Raw genomic sequence first — 22,920 nt, 5'->3', positions numbered from 1 at the left:
CATAAACATGATTATATCATTTTAAAGTACCTGACACGTCGGTCTCCATTTGATTGTTTATTTAGTATATATTTTTAAGTACTCAGGAAAAAATGCATACCTTTATACAATTTGTCCAGCTTTTGAATATAATTTTCCATACTTTGAGAAGAGGTCAAATGATGGTAGAACAGTCTGAAAATCCTAGAGGAAAGAGATTTAGATTACCACAGAGACCCCACTGGTTCATACTGTTACCATTATCACATTATCACTCGGATTAACTTGAACTGTAAGGTAGATTTTTTAACAACTACACTCATGTTCCCCATCAGGCCCTCACACACAATTAGCCGCTAAGATTTTTATCAGTTGAAAGCTTTCTTTAAATTCACACTAGTTTTTTTGTTTGCTTGCTTTGTTTTTTGAGACAAAGTCTTACTGCAGCCCCGACAGTCCTAGAAATCATCACAGGCCAGGCTGCCCTCACACTTGTGTTAGTCTTTCTGTGCTTGCCTCCTGAGTTCTGGACCAGCAGGCATGCAGCACCATGGCTTGCAAACACACTTTTTAATGTCTGTGGGTGGCACACACAGGCAGCTCTGAGCAGTGAGCTCACGTTGGTGAGATTTAACCATCTGCTTTCAAGAAGTTTGCACTGTGGTTGCCTTTGCCCTGGTTTTAGGTGGTGGGATTCTGTACTTAATTTTTGACCAAGTAAATGTTTGTTAACTGAATCCCTGAAAAGAGGAATGTGATGTGTCCACATAACTGTACCAGAGGTCAAGTGTGGAAGCATTGGACTTGGCTTGTTCTTTAAAAGGCAGGTGGAGAAGTAGTAGTTTTTTACTAGTAGTCAGACTAACAGCATTGATTAAGAAATGGATGCTTCCCCAGCATGTAGGCTAAACAAGTAAAGCTGCTAAAGAGATAGCTCCTAAACAAACCCTGAATACTGTAAAGAAATGATCAGATTATGTAGAGGTTTAGTTTCTTCTTAAGAGTCTATTGTTGGAGAAAATTCTGGCCTAGGAGAGGGGTTCCATCCTTGACCTGGCTCCCAAGAGGGGCCACACTTCAAAGTCCACAAGGGGAAGCTTCAGGAGAACCCGTGGTGTGCTGGTATGTCACCAGAGATCTGCAGTGTGTCACCAGAGATCAATCTGACTCTGCCTTGAAACAGAGACTCCTAACCCTAAATATCCGTGTTGATGACTAAACTCAGGAAAACTTCTACACTGGTCATTCTGTGTTTGTCTTGCCTGTACAACATGAAGGTGGTTACTGGTGCTGCTCTTGAGTGCAGAGACAATGTGTGCAATAGAAACTCAGAAACAACAACAACAACAACAAAAACAAATGTGTGAATCTGAAGAAAATACTTCTTTGGTAGCACAGATTGGATGGACTGTGTACAATGAAGTTGGATTTCCCTGTGGGACTCAGCACCTATAGTCATGCTTTTTTCTGTTCCAGATGTGTAGTGGTGGTAATCCAACTCCAGCCTACTGTTTGCAATACTCCCAGTAACATCTCAGACATGTTTACCAACAGCTAGTAATGCATACAGCCATTCACCTTGAATCTATAAAGCTCTTTTGTCTGTGTGACACAATAGTGATTTTTATGTTGGCAACTCAATGAACACTATAACCAAGAAATGCGAATAGCTTCAATTTTGTAAGTGTATATAGCAATATTTTACTTAACTTTCAAAACAAATAGACCCATCCCACATGAAATGCTAAAGAGGTAAGAAATGTGAAAGAGGTCAGAAATGTAGCTTTAGGTATAAAGGGAAAATGAAATCATTAGTTTTTCTTATCCTTAATCTATCATATAATAGTCTTTGTTATGAAGTCATAGTAACAGTGATGTGATTGGTGACTACAGCTATGGATGGGGGAAGCAAATGATGTCAATGTGACATGTAAGGGTCTGGAGAGAGAAACTAGGGAAATCTGTTAAAATATTTTAACTGTAAGCAATGAAGTGGTTCATTTGCTGTAAATATGTACTCCACACTCTGGAGCAACTGTAAGAAAATAGTTTGGGTACTGCAGCTGAGTGCTAATTAATAGCAGACATGCCAAATAAAGGGGAAAACAAACTAAAACTAAATAAAAGGCAAGTGTAGTGAAGAAAAAAGTTACCACGGTGGTAGAGAGTGATCCAAACGCATTAATAATCATTTTAGATGGGCATGGTCTAAATGCCCCATAAGAGACAATGGAATCCTGAATAATATAGTTTAAAAACTTGCTTCAAATATTAAACACAAATAGTGAATGTAAAAAGTCAGAGGAAGGAACACCACATTCACATTAGCCAAAAGAGAGCTGAAATAGCTATATTACTTTTGGATAAAGCAGATTTCAGAATAAGGAAAATGATCAGGGATAATGAGAGCCATTAAAGAATGATAAAGGGGTCAAGTCTCCAAGAAGAGCTGTCAATCATTAACGTACATGTGCCTAGAGTCAGAGGGTCAAAATACATGAGGCAAAAACTCATAGAACTGGTAAGGAGAAGTGGATGGAGTCACTATTGTATTTGGTAAATTCTGTCCCCCTTTATCAGTGACTGACAGATCCAGCAGGTAGAAAATCAACAAGGGTGTAATTGAACTGAACAGCACTGTCAATCAACTGGATGTAATTGACATCTATAGACTTTTTATCCCCTAGCAGCAGGGTGCACACACTCTCCTCAGATTTATATAGAAATGCCAAGATATACTACATACTGGACCATAAAACACTTTAACAAATTTAAAACCAACCACACAAGTACTGCTTCAGAACAGAGCAGATTTACACTGGAAATCAATGCCAGATACATGGAAACCTCCAAATATTTGAAACTTAGACAGTGCACTTCTGAAAAGGACACAAGCCAAAGACATCTCAGGAGACAAAACAAACTTAACGAAAAATGGAAATAAGCTTATGATGATGGAAGGCCCAACAACAGTGCATGGGAACAAGAGCAGCAAGGAGAGAGTAGAGGACAAGGCCTTTGACCAGTGACCTGAACTGCTTGAGGAAATTAGGAAGAGCACTTACAACCAAGCAAAGGAAGATAATCTGAGTAGAAATCAGGAAATCAGAAGTAGAGAACAGGGTTAGGGCGCCAGCTCAGCAGGTCGACTTCTTGCTCCTCAAGCATGCAGGCCAGAATCTGGACCCCTAACATCACATAATCCCTGCACTCTGGAGGCAAAGACAGGGGAGCCCTGGGAGAAGACTAGCTGTAACTGGGGAGCCCCAGGTTCTTCAGTGACAGACCCTGTGATAAGAACAGGAGACAGAAACACGGCAGGCAGTTCTGATGTGGGGACCTTGAAAATGGGGAGTTCTGTTTCTGGTCCTTGGAACCAGCTCTGCCTAGTCCAGAACCTGGAAACGTTCTTGTTTCTATCTGAAGTTCTGTCTTGTTGTGAGGCCAGAAATACTAAAACCGCTTAGGGGCCCTGGTTTGTGTTCTGGCTATTCCCGCTTGTTCTCCTTTTATGTAACAACTCTAGTGAACATAGTTGTGAGGAATGACCAGATGCTTCATTGGCCCTGGAAGGAGTGCCTGAAACTCCTGTGCAAACACAGGGATGAAGAGATGCATGGACACCTCATGGGTAGGACAATTGGACTGACCAGCTTGGCCCATGCTGCAGCCCAACAAGCTTTACAAACCCTCATCAGGAAACATGGTCGGCCTTGTTTGGAACCTGCTCCTGCAGCTCTGCTTGCTTCCTCCCCTTGGGCTCTCACCCACAGCTAAACTCACTCCTCCATTGTCTGTGAGATTCATTCATTCATTCATTCATGTATGTTTGCAAGACACAGGAACTGGAAGCCGCTGGCTGATGATGACTTTGGGGGCTGTTGATGATTCTGCACTGTAGCTTCTTAAGTCATGGTCTCCAGAGGCAAGAAAGCCTCCATTGCACTTAAGTGCCCCCTGATAGTCTCCAATATCACCTGCTTCAGTAAACAAAGTGAAAAGCAATGAGGACGATGCCCTATGTCAACGTCAGGCCTCCACAAGCATGTGCATATATAGCATGTGCATATATGTATATATGCACATGCACACACATATACCCACACATGTAAACAAACATACACATGCGCACATAACACATAAATACACATATGCTCATGAAATAAGGAAAGAGAAAAATAAAAAAAAATCATCCACTTCCTTGAAAACATCAATAAAATTGGGCAACTGATAACCAGGCTGAGCAAGAAAACAAATGAGAGAGAATACACAAAAAAACTAATGCCGGAAGGAAAGACAGACCTCAGACCCTGAGAGGATGATCAAGGAATACGATGAGAAGCCTAAAACTGGAAACCGAGTAACAGGTAAAATCACCCAGTGCCCTGAAAGACACTCTGCCAAAACGCACACTAGGATGAGCAGACAGTCCAGACCAGCCTGTATCTATTTAAAAATGGACCATTTCATGACTCTTTCAGTCGACCACAATGTGCCTCGTTAACTGAGGAAGGGAACTGTCTACCCCGCATCTTCATTCCGGAGATGAACAGGAGAAAGGAAGGTGCTCAGCACCCGCGTTTTCTCCTCTCAGTCCATCAGTGGTCAAATCCTGCTCATGGTCTACTTATCCTCTTTCAAAAGCCCGATGAAGTAAATCTCAGTGATGCTCTGCCAAGTTTAGAGCAATGTGATGAAACAGGACTTTGATCACACCTCCCATGAGTAACTGTCTTTTAAACAGTACCCTGAACATACGTATGCACGTGTGTTTACATGTACAGATAAGATTGGCAATGACTATACTCAGAGGTTCTGAGCTTTTCTTCCTTAAGTCCTGTGATGCTCTTGTGTTCTTAATTTTGGACTTCTCTGAGTTGTGAATCTCCCTTTCCCTGTGCAGTCAGGTAGCAAGTGGGCCTGCGTGCATAGTGGACTGTGTTCTGTTCCACCACTGGTACCAGGACTTAGTCCTGCCTAGGGCCAGACAATAGACATTTATAGTCATGTGGATGAACATAGATTGGCCCACTGGGTCCTATAGAAGAAAAATCTTCCAGAAATCCTTTCCTGCCTTTCTTTTATTTGTATTTCCCAGTTTCTCACAGCCTTACTGGTAACTGATTGCTAGCTTGGTAGCAGAAGTACAGCTTTGGTCTCAGGAAACCTCTGGTACTGATTCTAAGTTCCATATGAGTTGTTCCTGATGCAATAAAACAGTCACCCTGCTATCAGACGCTATTTATTTGCGAGCTCAAGAAAACCACTTGCACAATGCTCTTGTGGGGTCAGGCTAAACAGGGGGTGGGGGATTGCTTTTCAGAAAAACAACCTCATCGCGAAAAACACTGGGGAGGGTGATTCTACATTCTGCCATGGCTGCTGCTTGCCAGAGCAGACAGCTTTTGCTATTAGGATGCCCAGCCAAACACAAATCATCTGCTGCCACAATGAGCTCCTTGGGACAATTTAGGAGTCTTTGGAACTGAATGGCTCTTTGAGTTGGAAAGCAGCCCAGGTTCATTTTCAAATCCAAGTCAAAATGACAAAGAGTGAATTTCCTGGGCCACTCACCCCAAAGTGTCGGAACCTCAGGTCAGCAGCTGTATGTTTATCTAGTTATTGAAGGCTTTTCAGCAGGCAGACACAGCTGAGCACATAGCCAACCCATGTCCATGCTGGTCAGGGGAACATGCTGCTGCACCAGGGGCATAGCCCCAGATGTACAGTGAAAAATCAAAAGTTAGGTACGTACTGATCAACTTAAATGATTTTAATATATTTGGTTTAAAACATCGCAGAGATTTTTCTCTTAGAACTAAAAAAAAAAGGTAGATGATAAGGAATTTTGACTGAATGTTAAATGCTATTTTAGTGAAAATTATTTCCTGAATGAAACTCCAAATTCTCTTGCCAGCCAGCCTTCAGGATTCCTTCTGCTCCCTGAGTGGGAGCTGATGGGGCAGCTCCAAAGAGAACCTGATATGCTTCATACAAACTCAGCCTAAACAAACCTTCTGAGAGTGATCTGAGTTACTTGCTTTACTTGACTTTAAAAACCATTAATTTTGGAGGCCACATGGCTGAGAAACTTATGATGAATTTCCTACTGGTTTTGGTGTAGGTGACAGTGCTGATGTGTACATCATGATGATAATGGTGGCCCACTTTACATTACAGGGACTCCAAGGCTGCTTTTTGAGAAGTCTGCAGGTCATCATCTGGCCATGCACAGGTGTCAGTGAGTGACACTAACATGAGGGCCCAGAGCTTCAGTCTCAGCAGGTCACACTAACTCCATTTGCTGACCATGTTGAAGAAGAGCTGGGAAGATCTGAGTACACACATGAAGACCACCAGTGGTCTCCCCACACTCCAGTGCACCCCTCTCTTCTTCTTCCTCCCTTCCTGGTGTGGTGGCTTCCCATGTAGCCTTGTTTGTCTAGAACTCTGCTACCCAGCCTGCTCTCAAACTCTGGATGCTGCTGTGTGCTTGACAAATGCTGGCATTGTGGCTGTGCCCACAAATCTAAACATCAAGGCTCTGCACTCCTGCAGAGATGCATGTGAGGCTCAGGTTTCTAGTCTCCTCACAGGTGGCCACCTTGTGAACAAACTTCCCCCTTATAACACCCATGGTCTCAGTAACTGCCATACGCCGCCTTTGGCAAAGGTGCTCAGTTAGCCAGGCTGTGTCACACTCCTGTCATATGAGGAAGCTCTGAGATGACAGAATCTCCACAGTTTTATCCAAAGTGCACACACTGGGCAGCTGCTGTAGCTGAGGACGCTCCTCTCTGTTCACTTCAAGCTTCCTAGAAAACAGCTTTAAGTGTTCCATTCTTTGTATTCTCCTAAGTCCCCAAGACCTAGAATTTATTATGCCTTCTTTCAATGACACCACTTGTATATGCTTTGAAAGGATCAACTTTTAGATGTATAAACTGATAACACATTGTCAACCTGAACCAAAACAAAACCAGACCTCCCTGCATATTACTAATGCCCAGAGATTGCAGGTGACTCCAGGGTCTGCCCAAAGGCTTTCTGGAGCCACAGACTCAGAGGCAGCTCTGCCTTGGAGCTCAGTGGACTCCTTAAAAACTTTATGATCTTACATAAGTCACAGAATCTCTGCCATGCTTGTCACCTCCTAGAACTTGGAGGCTGATGCAGGGATCGCACATTTGAGGCCAGTCTGGGCTCTATAGACAGTTCCATGTCACTGTGTGCCAAATAGAGAGACACTGTCTCAACAAACAAAAGACAATGGAACCAGTGTCTAGCACACAGCAAGTACTTCGTGAGTGCCAGCTATTTTCAAAGACACTCTTAAGTGCACCTATTTTTTAAGAGTAACTATGATGAATAGTTGTGGTGATAGTTTATTTGTACTGAAATGTGGTGATATTTTATTTGCATGTTAATACATAAAGCTTGCCTGGAGATCAGGGGGAAAAAGCCAGCCATTTTAAGTAAACAAGAAGTCAGGCAGCACACACCCTTAATCCCTTAGCAGGCAGGATCTCTGTGTGTTAAAAGCCACACTAGGGAACAGAGCCAAGCATTTAATCCCAGTACCAATCATAGAGGCCTGGACGTCTGTACAGACAGAAAGTAACAGAGCTATATAGGAAGAGGAAGTGAGATAGCTGGGCTAAGAGAGCCAATGAGAGGGCAGAAAAGCAAGGCATATAAAGCCTGGGTAGACAGGAAGTCGTGTCATTTTAAAAGCTGCAGAGTTAGTGAGGTAAGGTTGGCTGGTGGCTTTCCGTATTTCCTTGATCTCTCTAAGGTTTTAATTCTGGTTCTGTGTTTTTTATTTAATAAGACCATTTAGAAAATCAGCTACATTTGGCACCCAACATTTACTTCAGTGAGAAAGATGGGTGTTGAAGACACTTCATATGGAGTTTATCTTCTTGGCAAAAATAGCCATTTGGGCAAGAAACTGTTCTTGCCTGGACTGCTTGACAAAATGTTGTATTGACTGGACATGCAGGATCCATAGGAAGGTGACCACTAAACTTTGCAAGGCAAGATGGTCCTTCAGGTTCCTGCTTCACAGAAGAAACTGCCAGACATTCTACAGGACACAGAAATCCTGCCTGCTAAGGAATTAAGGGTGTGTGCTGCCTGACTTCTTGTTATTTAAAATGGCTGGCCTTTTCCCCCTGATCTCCAGGCAAGCTTTATTTATTAACATACAAATAAAATATCACCACACTTCAGCACAAATAAAATATCACCACAAATAGTGTTACATAGTTGCTTTTCCAGGGGTCACTTATAATTGACTTAGGTCAGTGAGGACATATCTAAACTGTAGGATTATGCATTTGAGTTGCTTCTTTGCTTTGAAGCATCTTTCTCCACAGCTTCACCATCTCACTCTCATTTAGCTCATCAGTTGATCTAGTTCTCATAGTCAGCTCCCCATCATGTGTATGGTCTTAGCTATAGATGCACTCCGGGGCATTGGCAGGCCAGAATGTGAATCAGCAGATAAGTGATGGGGATTCTTGTTTGACAAACCTATTGTATAATGGGGTACAATAATAATAATAAAAGGGGTACAAGATATAACAATGTATCAGAAGAAATAGATGTACATACAGAAATAGATGAATGCAGAGAAATATAGGTATAGATATTAATTTCATTGCAAATAAAACAAAATAAGACATTCAACTAGATACTATGCTGTAGTTAGGAAGGTCCATATCCTGCTCATTAATTTTTATCACACAACTAATGATATCATGGCAAGAGGTTCCAGGAACATAACCTGTGTGTACAAAGATGGCACCAGCTTAATAGAATGCTGTGTGAAACTGGTACTTAAGGGAACATGTGGCTTACACATGGTTAATCTCCTGGAAAATATGCTGCAAAAATTTTCAGAGCTAATTTTGGGATAGCTTCACAAGAATGAACTACAATGGGGAAAACAACAGATACAACATTATAATATTCCTCAGTAAGTGTTTCTTGGTAGGAGAAAAACCAAATGCTTCTGTCTAACAAGGCTCCCTAAGGAAGTTCTCATCAAGGGCAGCACCCACTAAAAGCCAGGTGACATTTCATTTATACTTGTATTCCCAGGATTTAATTTAACACAATTGCTGGGCACAGAATGGGCTTGGTAAATACTTGGCCAAAGACATGACTGAACAAATGCACACATGGGCTTGGCCCTGCAGTCCTTTGTGGGCAGCACATCTTCAAGCCTATCTTTCAACTTGCCTCTCTAGAAACATCATCAGAATCCCAGTGCCAACTCACACACTGACTGAAGCCTTTAGAATCCCAACTAGCAGACACAGCCTTGTATCCCTTCACAGATCTGATAACTTAAGTCTTAAAGTATTTGTAAGATATTATTAATCAATAGGGTTGGGTACACTAGCAAGAAGGAAGTATCAGACTCATATGTCAGAGTTGCATGACCAGGGCCTTTATCTGTCTTGTCTGTCTTCCTGTGCCATCACAGTGCTGAATAATTATGCATATGCAATTATACACAAATAAATCTCAACGAAATAGAAATGTAGGTCTTTTAAGTGTGACCCTACTTTGCAAGGCAGACAGTATCTACGTTTGTCAGCAATCAGGGTATTATGCCTTCAATGAGGACTTCATAGGACAAACAACTGCCACACTGATCCAGACCCTTGACCAGCGAATCTACTCCTCACTTGTCCTCCTGAATCCAATGCTTACAATGCTTGCACCTCATGTGCAGGGTCAGGACACAAGCCCTGAAGTATAGCACTTTGATGGCTGAGTGCTTTGAACCAAAGGAAAGGGGCTCAGAAGCAAGAGCCTTTTTACCTTCTCTGGTCCACCTTAGGCAGTAGAACCCCATTTTCCAAAGCAGGCCATAACAGATCGAATCCTCCCCACTCAGGCCAGTAATAAAATCTAGACATGATTCTAACTTCCTCTCATCTTTCTGTGGCAGCACTGGCCATGGAGAAATTCTCTGACCTACCGTGTCTATCAGTAATGTCAGATCCTAAGACTATTGCCAGAAAGGCTCCTGCCCTCTACTCAAAAGAAATAAATGTTACACAGAGAAGCTAAGAAAACACTGAACAGATCACCCTTGTGGGTTTCCCTCTCTGCTTTTTAAAAATTATATCACACCATTTTCTTCAAGCTCGTTTCTACATGCTTATCTTTTCTTCATAGAACCTGAATATCAGAGCAGACTGTGCCCATGAGTATTTAGAACTATAGTTTTAGTATTTGGTGTTCATGATGACCTTAGAGAACAGGACTACTGCAGATAAAGAGAGGTTGGGGTATACTCTAAGTCAGGTCAAGTTCTTTCATGACAAATTCATTGTGCATGAACTTGTAGATTCTAACAGAACATGGCAGATACTGTGCCACCTTTGGTAAAAAGAATGCCAGACCAACCAATGAATAAACATGAACAAGTAAGGTAAACTAATAATTTAAAATGTGCACATAGACTGTAACTAATTCTTCACAAGTGATAGCCACATATAGGATACTTCCCTATCCAAAATGTTGTGGATTGAAAATGCTTGGGGTTCTTTTTGGTGGGAAGGAATTTTGGAATAATTATATATACGTAACTTAGTACAGATCTTGGTGATGGGTAAAAATACAAATCAGAAACTCATTTCTATTTCACATGCATAGCACACACTTAGCTGAAGGTAATTTTATAAGCTGCTTTAATTCTGAGCATGAAATAAAGTCTCACGTTGTGGAACTTTCTACTTGTGATGTCATGTCATTCTCAGCAGAGTTTCAGAGTTCAGATTTTCAGATCAGGAAATAATCTATGTAGATTATAACTTGAAATTTAGTTTCAAAGGAAGTATTTTTCAAGTCAGGACAATTTGAGCTAAAAACAGGCTAATAGGTAAGCGAAACATTGATGAGCTGTGTCTATGTTCTCCGCTACTTGCCAAACCTGGATTCACATCAGACCTCAGAAATGATCATGTTTGTTAAGTTTATTTCTTTATGCTCTTGTTAAAGGATTGATTTTAAACATTCATTTACTTATTCATATAACCTTTAAAAAACGTATTAATCACATGCCTGCATAATCCTTGGCAGTCAGAATATAGTAGTGATTAAGTCAAACAAAATTTCCTGTCTCCATGGAATGGAAATTTCTAGAAAGGAGAGACAGATAAGAAGCAAATATGAGGCAGAAATGGCAGCAGACAGACAGGTTGGTAAAGCATCTGCGACTTCCAATTAGCTCTCAGGGTGGTCACCTGAAGTATCATCTGCCCAACCCTGAACATAGGAAGGCGTGACCCTGCCATTCAAGAGCACAACCACACACCAAGTGTGCTACTATAGTAGTGTCATATCAAGTGACCAAGATCAAAGTACCCCAAAGATGGTATCTCTTGAGGTAAAAATTTTCAACTGAAACTTGTTAGTGTGCCTTTGATATCTGCAAGGCAAAATACTAGTCAGTGTGCAGCCACAAGACTAACTGCCTCTGTAGAGCAGGCAGCGAGCTGGGGTACCTGGCCTTGCAAGCAGAGTTCTACTCATGTCATTCCCTAGACAGTCACAGTCCAATCCTTCTGCTGCCAGCATCTAGCATATCCACAGAAAGAGGGGGGCAACAGGGGTGAATGAGTGCCACCCCATCATTTCCAACCCTCATGGTGTTTTCATTCTCCTGAGCAGCACTGCCTGAGAAAGACATTGGGGAATGAAGAGGACTGCTGATAACGGTTATCTCTTTCCTTCACTGAGTCAAACAGTGTCTAACACCAAAAAGAAATTAGTTTGGAAGAAATTCAAATAGAATACTTGACATGTTGTCTGGGCAGCTGGGAATTTGTTTGGTGTGTGTGTGTGTGTGTGTGTGTGTGTGTGTGTGTGTGTGTGTGTGTAATATATATGTGTATGCAGGTATATTTACCTGTAGACACACACAGAGGCCAGAGGGAGACATCAGTAGAAGGGCATCAATAGGAAGTAGTCTTGTGTTGCTCTCTGCTTACCTTATTTCCTTGAGACAAACTGTCCCTGAATCTGGAGCTCCCTGTTTTCAAGTATGCTGGCAACCAGCAAGCCACAGTGATCCTCTGGCTCTGTCTGTCTTTCCCATTGCAGGGGTTACAAGCAGACACAGCCATGCTTGGCTTAAACAAAACAAAACAGAAACATAGGTTCTGGGACTCTGACCTCGGGTCCTCATGCTTGCACAGCAAGTTACTCACAGTGCCATCTTTCTGTGGCTGTGGACACTGATGGGAGAAGTAGCCCTCCTCTAAGAGGACACATTTTTCTTCTATTTTTCTGGAAACTGTTTAGGACTAAGTTTTGGTGATGGGATTTATTATTATTTGTTGGTTAGCTAGAGGGCAGGCCTATGCATAACACGTATCTTGTACATTTTCTAATTACCTTCTAAAAAGGCAAACACCCCTGAAACAATACGGTGGCTAATCTAAAAGACAAAGCTAACTAAAAGGAAGGGCAATTTTCTATGTATTTTAATGGCTTTAAAAGTGCAAATCTTACCCTTGGAATCAACTAGTCATCAACTCTTAAGAGAAAAAGCAATCCTGCCTCGCTTCATAAAAGCAGTTCATCTCCTTCTGCGCACAGGCTTCATCAAACAGTGCTTTTCACTTGTTGATTTGAATCGAGGCTATGAGACGCAGATGATAATGTGTGGCATAAAAATCAGGAAATTAGTCTCACAGTGGGGAGCCTGCTAACGACGCTGTTTTAATCTTATCCTTCAAGCACTGGCAGAAAACATATTAATTGTGGTTTAATTTATGCAACAAATATTTCATTTTAATTATGCTAAATTTTTGTCAAGCTATAAAAATGTCAATAGTTCTGACAGTGTTTTCTTACAAGTTTTTTCAAATGAAAGAATTAAAATCAAGCACTGTTTCTGAAAGAGATCAGGAGAGAGTTCTAATTACTGCTTGTGTTTTTGAAAAATTGCCAGTCTAGTAACCCCAAAATAACATCTGGGAGCATGTGAACCTGAAGCTTTATTACTCAATATTTATAATTCTTAATAATATACATGCATCATTAATATAATGGAATTCCCACTGCAAATTTTTTTATAATTATAGGATATCAATAACTGTCATTAACGGTGAATGTTCTCTATAGAAATGCTTCTGATAATTTCTCTCAGGAAAACTAAGATGAGAATAAGTGAACTGATTGCTACTGAGACAAGGCATCTCTGAGGAAAAAGGATTTACCATCAGTCGTAAGTGGAAAGCAACACATCCAACTACAAAAGCTGAATGGTTCAATTATAGTCAGTAAATGTTATTATGTCCTTAGTAGATGCAGATCCACCCAAACATTACGTCTTATACAATAATTAGTACTTCCTCTAAAAAAGCCACCAGATACAAATTGAATTTCCTTGCCTATTGTAAATCTTTCTTTACACCTTTCTCACAGCCTTCTACACTTCTTGTTTTATGTCACAGCAACTCCCCTTCAAATCTGATCTAACCTATCAGATGGGATGTTCCCTGAGTTAGTTCCAGGCCCTCTGTCCATAATTCTTCATTGGCTAGATTCAAATGTCCTTGTACAGGAAAGCCTATGGGGATAAAAGCCTATAAAGTCTTCTACGTTTTCATTTATAATTATCATTTTTGTTATAATGTTATACATTATCATTTCAAAAACCTTTCTGTAAAAATGTGTAAACTGTGTATTAAAATTATTTAATGGAAGGCTTAATTTTAACATTTAACTTTAAAGTCAGCATTGGCAGAGCAGTGAATTTTTGTCCTGTTCCTTCCTCTCAGAAATGCCTACTCTCAAATACAGAGTATTAACCAACATCTGATAAATTGCAGCTATCTGGAAACTAGAAGGCAGTAGGGACCTCCAGTTACTACTGATGGTGAGCAAAGCTGGGGTGTGGCACCAAACCTCAGGTAAAGAAGAGAGAGACATGGAGGACACAGCTAACATCCCATCCTAGTCTTCCTCTTTGGGAGGCAGAAGCGAAGAACAGGGTTTCCCTGGCAACTGTGAGGAACATATAACACAAGTTTCCTAGCTCCATCTCTGTGCTCTCTACAGAAACAGTCTCTCTTCTTTGCCCCAGCTTCAAGAAGGTGGCAGTTCTCTAGAGGACAGAGGGAAGGTAGGACTTGGAGGCTCCCAGCCACCAGCGGGCAAGGGTAAGGCACACACAGTAGTACCCCCTTATCTTGGGTTGTTTGGTAGTTTGTTATCTACAGTTACCCATAGTCTGAAAAAAACAAATGAAAAATTCCAGAAGCATCTAATACAGGAGTTCTTAACCTTCCTAATGCTGTGACCCTGTAATACAGTTACTCATGTTATGGTGACCCCCAACCACAAAATTATTTCATTGCTACTTCATAACTGTAATTTTGCTACTATTATGAATCATAATATAAATATGATATGCAGGATATCTGATATGCAACTCCTGTGAAAGGATCATTCTACCCCAAAGGGGTAATGACCCACAGATTGAGAACCACTGACCTAATATGTTTTAAATAAATTTATTTTTATATATTGCTATAATGGTTCTATGTTAGCATTGCTAGCTGTTAATCTCTTAACTGTGTCTAATTTTTTAACGTGTATATGTGTGTCTGCATGTATGTATGGGCACCACATTTGTGCTGGTGCCTGTAGAGACCAGAAGAGGGGTTTGATCCTGTAGACCTGGAGTTAAAGGCAGTTGTGACCTGCCATTTAAGTTACGAGAACTGAACCTGGATTCTCTGCAAGAGCAGCAAGTGCTCTTTACTATAGAGATATCTGTTATCTCTGATTTTTAAACCAAGCTTTACAGAAATAATTCCCTAAATATGTCACTTTGAACTCAAACTCTGAGCACTTGGGGCACGGCAAGTTCTGGGCTCGGATAGGAGAGATTTCTCTCGAGTTCACTGATCTCATATTGAAAGACAGTTTGCCAAAGAAGAGTACAGTTTCCCCTGGTCTTCTATGAAGCTAAGGAAAACTAAAATCATACCACAGAGGAAGAGAGTAAAAATCAAGCATCCCACCAGGCTTTGTCCCTTTCATACTCCCCAAACAACCGCTCACTACGGCTCTGAAGTTGTCTACATTCCAAACTCCTCCTTACCCTGTAAAAGAATACTTGTGTCAAGCATCTGGCCTTCCTTTGAGTTTCACATTCTGCACGCTCCTAGCAACACATGCATGCCAACACATTTGTGTAGCCCATCTCCTGCTACCTGTTGCTTGTCAGTTTTTCAGTAGCTGTAGTTACCAGACTTTAAGAGGGGTCACTTGAACTCTTCTTTGTATGTATGAAGAAAACCATTTGATATATAAGGTTCAGTACTATCCAAAGTTTCAAGCATATACTGAGGGTCACATGAAACACTATGTTTGGGTATGAAAAATGATCCACCTTGCTCCCAGTTAAACCACACACACACACACACACACACACACACACACACACACACACACACACCAGCTATAACTTCCTTGTAGCTACCCACGATATGAGTGCGTGCGTATGTGTGTGTACACACACCTATCCTATAGCCCTGCTAAATGCACTCAACCTTCATCCCACACTAAAGTTGGGGCCCCTCACTGTTCCAATGAAGCAGTCTCAGTCTGTTGACATGGAACCTGTCTACTTCTCTGTCTTATTTTTTCTTATATCTGGTGCTGAAACTCAGGACCCGTTTAGGGTCCTCTGGTCAGAAAGCCTTCCTTCCCACCTCCCAGGAGTCATTTTTTTTGGGAGCACGGACAGCCTCTAGACTCACTATATAGGCTAAACATCCACCACTTCAACTTGAGACCTCTGGCCTTCTGTGGCCTCTGCCTCAGTGAGTAGTGTAAGTCCCCTTAGAGGGAACTTCAATTCTTGGGGCTTGATGTCAGTCCTCTGTTCTCTTCCAAATCCTCCCCACCCATCTTCCTCTGACCTCTTCCTCTGACCTCTTCCTCCTAGACCCTCTGATCTCCAGGCTGAGAGGCCTTTTGCCATTTGATTGCTGCTGTTGACACATTTAATTTCTGCAGGTGACAAGAAATTGTCAGAAACAGAAGGAAGTATCAGTATAAATTTAAAAATAATAACCTTACAGACATTAAAAGGAAATTGGTATTATTGGGTAAGTGTAGGCTGCTATTTATTAAGAAAGAGAAGGTGTCTTAGTGATGACAGGCAAGCAGAAAATACAGCTTCCTGGAAAAACTCCAAGTCCACTCCAAGAGCCGCTGAAGAAGGACAGACAACAGAAAGGAAAGATACACAAGGCACACACACACCCAAGGGTCAGATAGAGAGATCCATCTGCGACTATAATAGCTCTCAGAAAACAGGACTGAAAAGACAAAGCAAAGTAATTAGGGAAAAATAACACAGGGTAATTGCCACAAGTCAGAACACAGGTAACAGTGGCTGACACTGAACTTAAACAACTTCTGACTCGAAGCTCCGTATCTGTGTTCTGTAAGATGAGACTCTCAGGCACCAAAACTATGTTGCCAGCCCATGAAAGGCCCTGGGAAAAGGACAAGAGACATGAAGAAATGGTGTGAATGGGGAAGGCACAGTCTAATTCCAGAAAAGAAGAAGCCAGGGAAACAGAGCATGCAGAGCAGTTCTTGATGTAACAGGCAACAGGGCCGACATATTGAAAACAATGTAAAGTATCAATACTTGTTTAGTCAAGACCTCTGACTATAGTCTAAGAAATCTAAAGACCATGGTTTAAGAGATATACATTCTTATTTCCCACATGGAAAAGATAGATCAGGCAATAACATCTAACTTAGGTAGAAAACAAAACTATTCAACATGCTAGTGTCTCGTCCTTAGAGTCAAGTTTCATTTCTGTTTGATCACTTTTCACCAAACCACAACGTTTTTAAAAATGGATGCACTTTAAAAATCATTTATACAAAATAATTACATTTATTTTAAAAGCTTAAATATATGATCTTATATATTATATTATTTCAATCTAAAATAATATCTTCCTTTCTGAGCATGGTAGTTATGTTTTCTAAGAGTAGATAAAGACTAAAACATATTAAAATGCAGAGACTCAACATAAATGAATACTTTTTTTATAATGCCAACTCTCTCTTCATGCTTTGAGGAAATTACATGCGCATTTACTGGTTTATGTACAATATTTAGTGTCTATTTTTGGATCAAAATTATTAAATATCTACTTTTTGGACTAGTGTCCTTTTCTCTGACTAAATTAAATTAAGAGAGCAATGGGAATCTTCTCAGAAGCTATTTCATACTTGGACACCCTTGAACTTTACTGAGTTTGAAGTAAAAGCACATGTAGGTAAAACACCTTGGTATTAGACACAAAGGATGTTTACCTGCTATTACTTGTTAAAGTACAACCTATTGAACAGCAAATAAATACAACCCCTCACTATTCAGACTTCATAAATGAAAGACTGTCAAATATAAAAAGCATTGACACCTGAGGTACATAAAAATTTAATATAAATATTTAGTACATGACTATATTATTATTTTTCAACAATCTAGCACTTAAATATTGAGAGAATACAAAAATGAAATAATTAAATGATTGTTACCCTTTAAAATTCTGCTTGGTGTTGTCACACAACACAGGAGATACAATGGAATTCAACTGTGCATGCACTGTCTTGACTCAGACAAACACACACTTACTTTATACTTTTGTTTTTCAAACAGGAATTTATCAGAAATTCCCCATGTAGTGGCACACACTGCTAAACACAGCACTTTAGAGGTGGAAACAGAAAGATTGTGAACTTGAGGTCAGCCTGGGCTACATAGTGAGACTGTCTCAAGAATCGCCAAAGAAAGAAAATAAAGGAAGAGGGATTTACTGGAGGCCGATTTAAAGCCTGTCTTCCCATGGCTAACCTAGTGTCGTTTTCAGTCACAGTCTCACTGTGTAGCCTTGCCTGGCCTGGGACTTGTGTATAACCTTGCTATGACCTTCTTGCTCAGCCTCCTGAGCACAGGGATTACTTCTCAGTATCCTTGCTTGACTAATTCCTCTCCTTAAACTGTAATTTTAAAGCTAACTCATTAATATGGTATGTTCTCAGTAAATGAATTGTTTGCAGATTGCTGTGTGCAGGCACTTGGGAGCTGCTGGCTTGTTATGGAGGTTAACTACTCTTAGATCACTGGGCAGATGATTTTATTTAGTACAGTCATTTCTATAGAGACATGAAAACAATGCACTGGAAGAGTAAGACATCAAGTTCAAAAGCCACCCTAGTGCTGTGTCTGGATGGGAACAAGCGGAAGTGGTCTGCCATGGTACTAGCAGGTATTAGAGTTGGCAGGAAAGTGGAGGCTAGTGTGAATTCCTCACAGGGTTCAGAGTGTCACCAACAAGTCAAAATCTTCCAGAAGCTTTTCATATTATTTAAGAAATAAAAAGTATAATAATTATTCCACATTGAAAAGTCAAATGAAGACTCTATTAAGGGGTTGGTGGGATGGCTCAGCTGGTGAAGGGGTTCACTTGTGCAAGCCTAATGACCCGGGTTTGACCCTAGAACTCCTAGAAAGGGGAAAGAAGAGAGCCAACTCCACAGTTGTCCTCTGACCTCCATGTGTGTGCCATGACACACGTGCATGCCCCCACATACAATAATTTAAAAATATATTTAAGACAATTATGACATTATGTTAAAATGCTAGACAAAAGTGAGTTTCAATTTCTTTTATGGAAACATTCCTTAGCAATGCAATTTAGCATGCTAATGAATAGTTCTTGACACATCTCTTACTGATGTATCTTTAGCTAACATAGATTGTGATACAGATGTCAATGATCTCTAGTGATATTTACACAAATTTCTTAGTTTCCAAGAGTGACTATCAAAGGCCAAGTGTTTAAACTATTTTGTCTGTTTTCTTATTTAGCTACATTCTATACAAATTATCAAAACTGCTAATGTGATTGTTTGTATGTGTAACCTCAGTGTTCCATGATTGCTTGGCTCTCTTGGGCACTTGCTAATTAGCTGAGAGCAGGAAGAACGGCCTGCCCGAGGCAGTCTTCTCTGTGGAATCTTACAAACCCTCATTCACCTCTGACAAGCACATGGGACAACAGCATGAGGATCCTGGGCCAGGGGATTACAAACCTGTCCTACTAATATCCACGTACTCATGAGTGGAGCTAAAAAATGTCCCCAAAGAACTCTTCGAGAAGAGGATTTAGACCTCAGGCAGGGTATCCACGAAGTCAGTGAAGCTTTCAAGGAACAGACAATTCCCAGTGGACGTCCTCTGCTCTGCATAAGTCACCTTACTTTTGATCCAGCACCAGCACTAAAGATGAATTCCTCTCCCTTTAGGAATGTTTAGATGGAGGAGTCGAAAGCAGCATTACTGAGTTGCAGAAGCCAAGCTGTAGCCTGAGCTGGGCAAACACCACCTCATACAGGGCATCTTTGGCCACACAGTGTTCTGAGAAGTGGTTCTCACACTTCATCAGTTATCAACACCGGGGAGCTAGGGAATGGGGGCTCAACTCCAACTTAAGCCTGGAAAGAGGTCTTGATTAATCCAGTCTAAAGGCCCAAATCCTTTGGCATTCCATCTAGTGTTCTTTAAAATGAGAGGGGTCAGAAGAAAACAATCATATAAGCCTGTGGAAGGAAACAGTGTGCTGAGGGCCTGAATGAGGAACAGGTAGCTCAAAGTCACCCTGCACTGCAATCTGAAAACATCTAAAAGATGGAGATAATTTGCTAGCTTCAATTCTCTTTTATACTAAAAAGATAGGCTAAATAGATAAAATAGGCTAAAAGGAAGGACCAGATACTCATAAAAGGGCAGAGATGATTAAAAAAAAAAAGAGGAAAAAGAAACTAAGATTCTAATAGAAGAATTAAAACTCACCTTGGAAGTACTTTATATACATATATGAAAATGTCATAATGAAACTCAATTTCTGCACAATTAATACACACTAATAATAAAAAAGATGTTAAAAATTCACTTTGGAGGTAACAATTGTCTGTTGAAAATTGAATTAGTGATGAAAGGAAGGTCATACTTTAAAGGAAATAATTAAAATGTGCACCCCATCCCAATACACAATGAAAGAAGCAGTCTTACCTCAGAGATTTCTTTTCTATTACTAATTGATGGAAGGGTAATAATCTAACATCTGAGGTCTGTTTCAAATGGGTCTGGGCCTGATATTTTATAAACACTGAGGTGCAAGCATTCTTATCTGGTATGTGAATGGGCCTTAGATTCTGCTGCTCTTGACAGAATATCCAATAGGAGTGAAATGAACAGGAGGAAAGTCCACTTCCCTTTCACACAAAGGGGCAGGGTCTGTGTGGTACTTCACATGGTGCGAGACTCATCTTCTTCTGTCACTGCTCTGCCTTCTGTCCCTCAGAAGGCAGAGGGACTGTGTTCTTACTGAGGAGGCCCACCAGGCCCTGTAGCTGCTCCGTCTCTCACTCCAGACATCATCAAGGAAGCCACGAGAGGAACACCACTTGACAGTCTTAGAACACAGCGTTGGACTCGTCGTGTTGATCCTTTAGTTCCTAGGTGTATTGTTCAATGTTCCCAAGTAATAAAGATCTTGCCAGGACCACTTCTTAGAACCCTTTATGGAACAGGAAATCTTGAAGCCAAGTAACAGTTCCCCAGGACACGTCACATGTCCTGTAACGCACAGGTTGGATGCAGCAAGGCAGAATATATATTATTTTTATGTAGTTGAAACATTTACTTAGAGAGAAGAGAACATGGCCATCAAGCAATTTGTATAAAATGTTTGAGAGGATTAAAATCACAGAGTGGTTCTTTGAGTACAGGGAACTTCAGCAAGTAAATCAATAAATATAAGTAGGAAATCTTGAAATTCTATTAGTCAATATAGGAATAATGATAGAAAAATTTTAAAATTAAGGTGAAAATCTGTGATAGGCTACTAAACTCATACCTTGAAAGAAGCTTATAGATTCATATGCATGTCATAGGATTAGAAGTGAATTATCTAAAGATTATTATCAAGAACAATAGCAGCCAATTAAACTCAGGCGTTCAAAAAGGAAACATAAGAGCAAATATTAAAGAAAGATAAAATAGTCATTAATTTAACAGAAAATCAACAAATAAAAAAGTTGGGTTTATAAAGATTGATGAAACTGAAAAATCCCTAGTAATATCAGGAAGGAAATACATTATCAATCTCCATGACGGAAAAGACGGCAGCATCAATCCAGACATCCCGTGCAGGAGAGGAGGAAACCCGGGGTGTCTACTTGGCCTATAAATGTGGAAATCTAGGAATTCAGAGAAATTCAGATGAGTAAGTCAAATTCTGGAAAAAACCATAATCTAACATAACAGACGTGATGTCGACATCTGGATTGTCTTCTATGTATTAAAATAACTAAATCAATAAAGGTAAACCCCACCCTAAAGAATACCCCACAAACTTGATAGATTCATTAGTGGATTCTTCCAAATATTTAAGGAACAAATACTAATTTTATAAAATCTTTTCAAAAATAAAAAGAAGAAATATGACCTAAATTATTTTATAAAGTCAGAATAACTTTGCTAAAAATTACATTACAGGGAAACGAAACAAAATTCAAACATGAATCTGACTGATAAATACAAGTGTAAACAATACTAAACCAAGTACAGTGGACTGGAGACTGTGCCGTGATAAAGGTATGTCATGAAAAATGAAGTTAATTTGTGAACGCATTGCCTTAAGACACCAAATGATGTAAATTCAATAAAAAAACACAGTACATTGTATAGAAACATTTGATGAAGTTGAGGATCTATTTATAATTTAAAAAGGATTCCCAGTAAAATAGAAACAAAAGAACCATTTCCAACATAATGAATGATAAAACATGATTATTAATGAAAAAAACTAAAAATATTTCATGTGAGGAAATGACTGGGAAGAAATAAAATGTTATTAGATACAGAAAACAAGATTTGGTATATAGAAATTATCAACAGTTAAGTTATTATTAGTGATTTTAGCAAAATCATTTAATATAAAGTTAAAAGGGAAAACCAATCTTTTTTTTTTTTTTTGGTTTTTTGAGACAGGGTTTCTCTGTGTAGTTTTGTGCCTTTCCTGGAACTTGCTTTGGAGACCAGGCTGGCCTCGAACTCACAGAGATCTGCCTACCTCTGCCTCCCAAGAAAACCAATCTTACAATAGAAAAGCATAATGTCTGTCATTTTAAAACTACTAATTATATAACATATTTACTCAGTGTTTTTGTCAATATAATTTGCTGTCTTTTCTACATATGGAAACATAATTATAATATTATATACAATTCTTAGTGGATAAATAAAAAATCCAAATTTATCAAATATGCTCAAAACTATTCCAAGAGGCATATTTACGATTATAAATGTTTTTATCATTGTGTCTTATCTAAAACTTTCCTTTATATTCTTAAAAATAACTTATCATTTGACTAAAGAATAAATGAAACTGACAAAATAAATTAGAAGATATCATGTTACACAGTATTTCAATTCAATTTCTGTATATTATGCAACAAATTCTTCATGATAACAGTACAACTGTAAAACATTCAAACATCTACGAAGAGCTACAGTCTTAGAAGCTGGCCTCCCACACCCGGAGACAGTGTGTAACACGGACTGTGGAGGTTTCCTGGTCCAGAGGCCAATGAGCTAGACTCTGGTAGTGATTCACTTTATGTGCTCCCAGTTTCTAACACATGGAGAAGAGGAAGTGCCAGTGTGAATATCCACGGTTAGTTTTATGGATTACAATAATACGACGGCTTCGGATCTTTCTAAGTTCATATAAGTTTAATAAACACATTCTTACCTAATGTGACAGGTCAATAAAAAGGGTTGAAATATACAGACTATGTGACTCATGC

At 39.9% G+C, this 22,920-nt stretch overlaps 1 protein-coding gene across 1 annotated transcript in view; it reads right to left on the bottom strand.

The window, feature by feature from the left end:
* The window catches only part of Spata17 (spermatogenesis associated 17), a 177,007-nt gene that overhangs the window by 6,201 nt on the left and 147,886 nt on the right, over positions 1–22,920 (bottom strand). Inside the window, 1 exon segment of the mRNA XM_059280989.1 lies at positions 101–183. Coding sequence (XP_059136972.1) covers positions 103–183 — 81 coding nt within the window. The 3' untranslated portion in view covers positions 101–102.

This window comes from Peromyscus eremicus, chromosome 15 (genome assembly GCF_949786415.1).
Source record: "Peromyscus eremicus chromosome 15, PerEre_H2_v1, whole genome shotgun sequence".
In the NCBI taxonomy this organism is placed as follows: domain Eukaryota; kingdom Metazoa; phylum Chordata; class Mammalia; order Rodentia; family Cricetidae; genus Peromyscus; species Peromyscus eremicus.
This window is presented reverse-complemented; position numbering and strand designations above follow the sequence as displayed.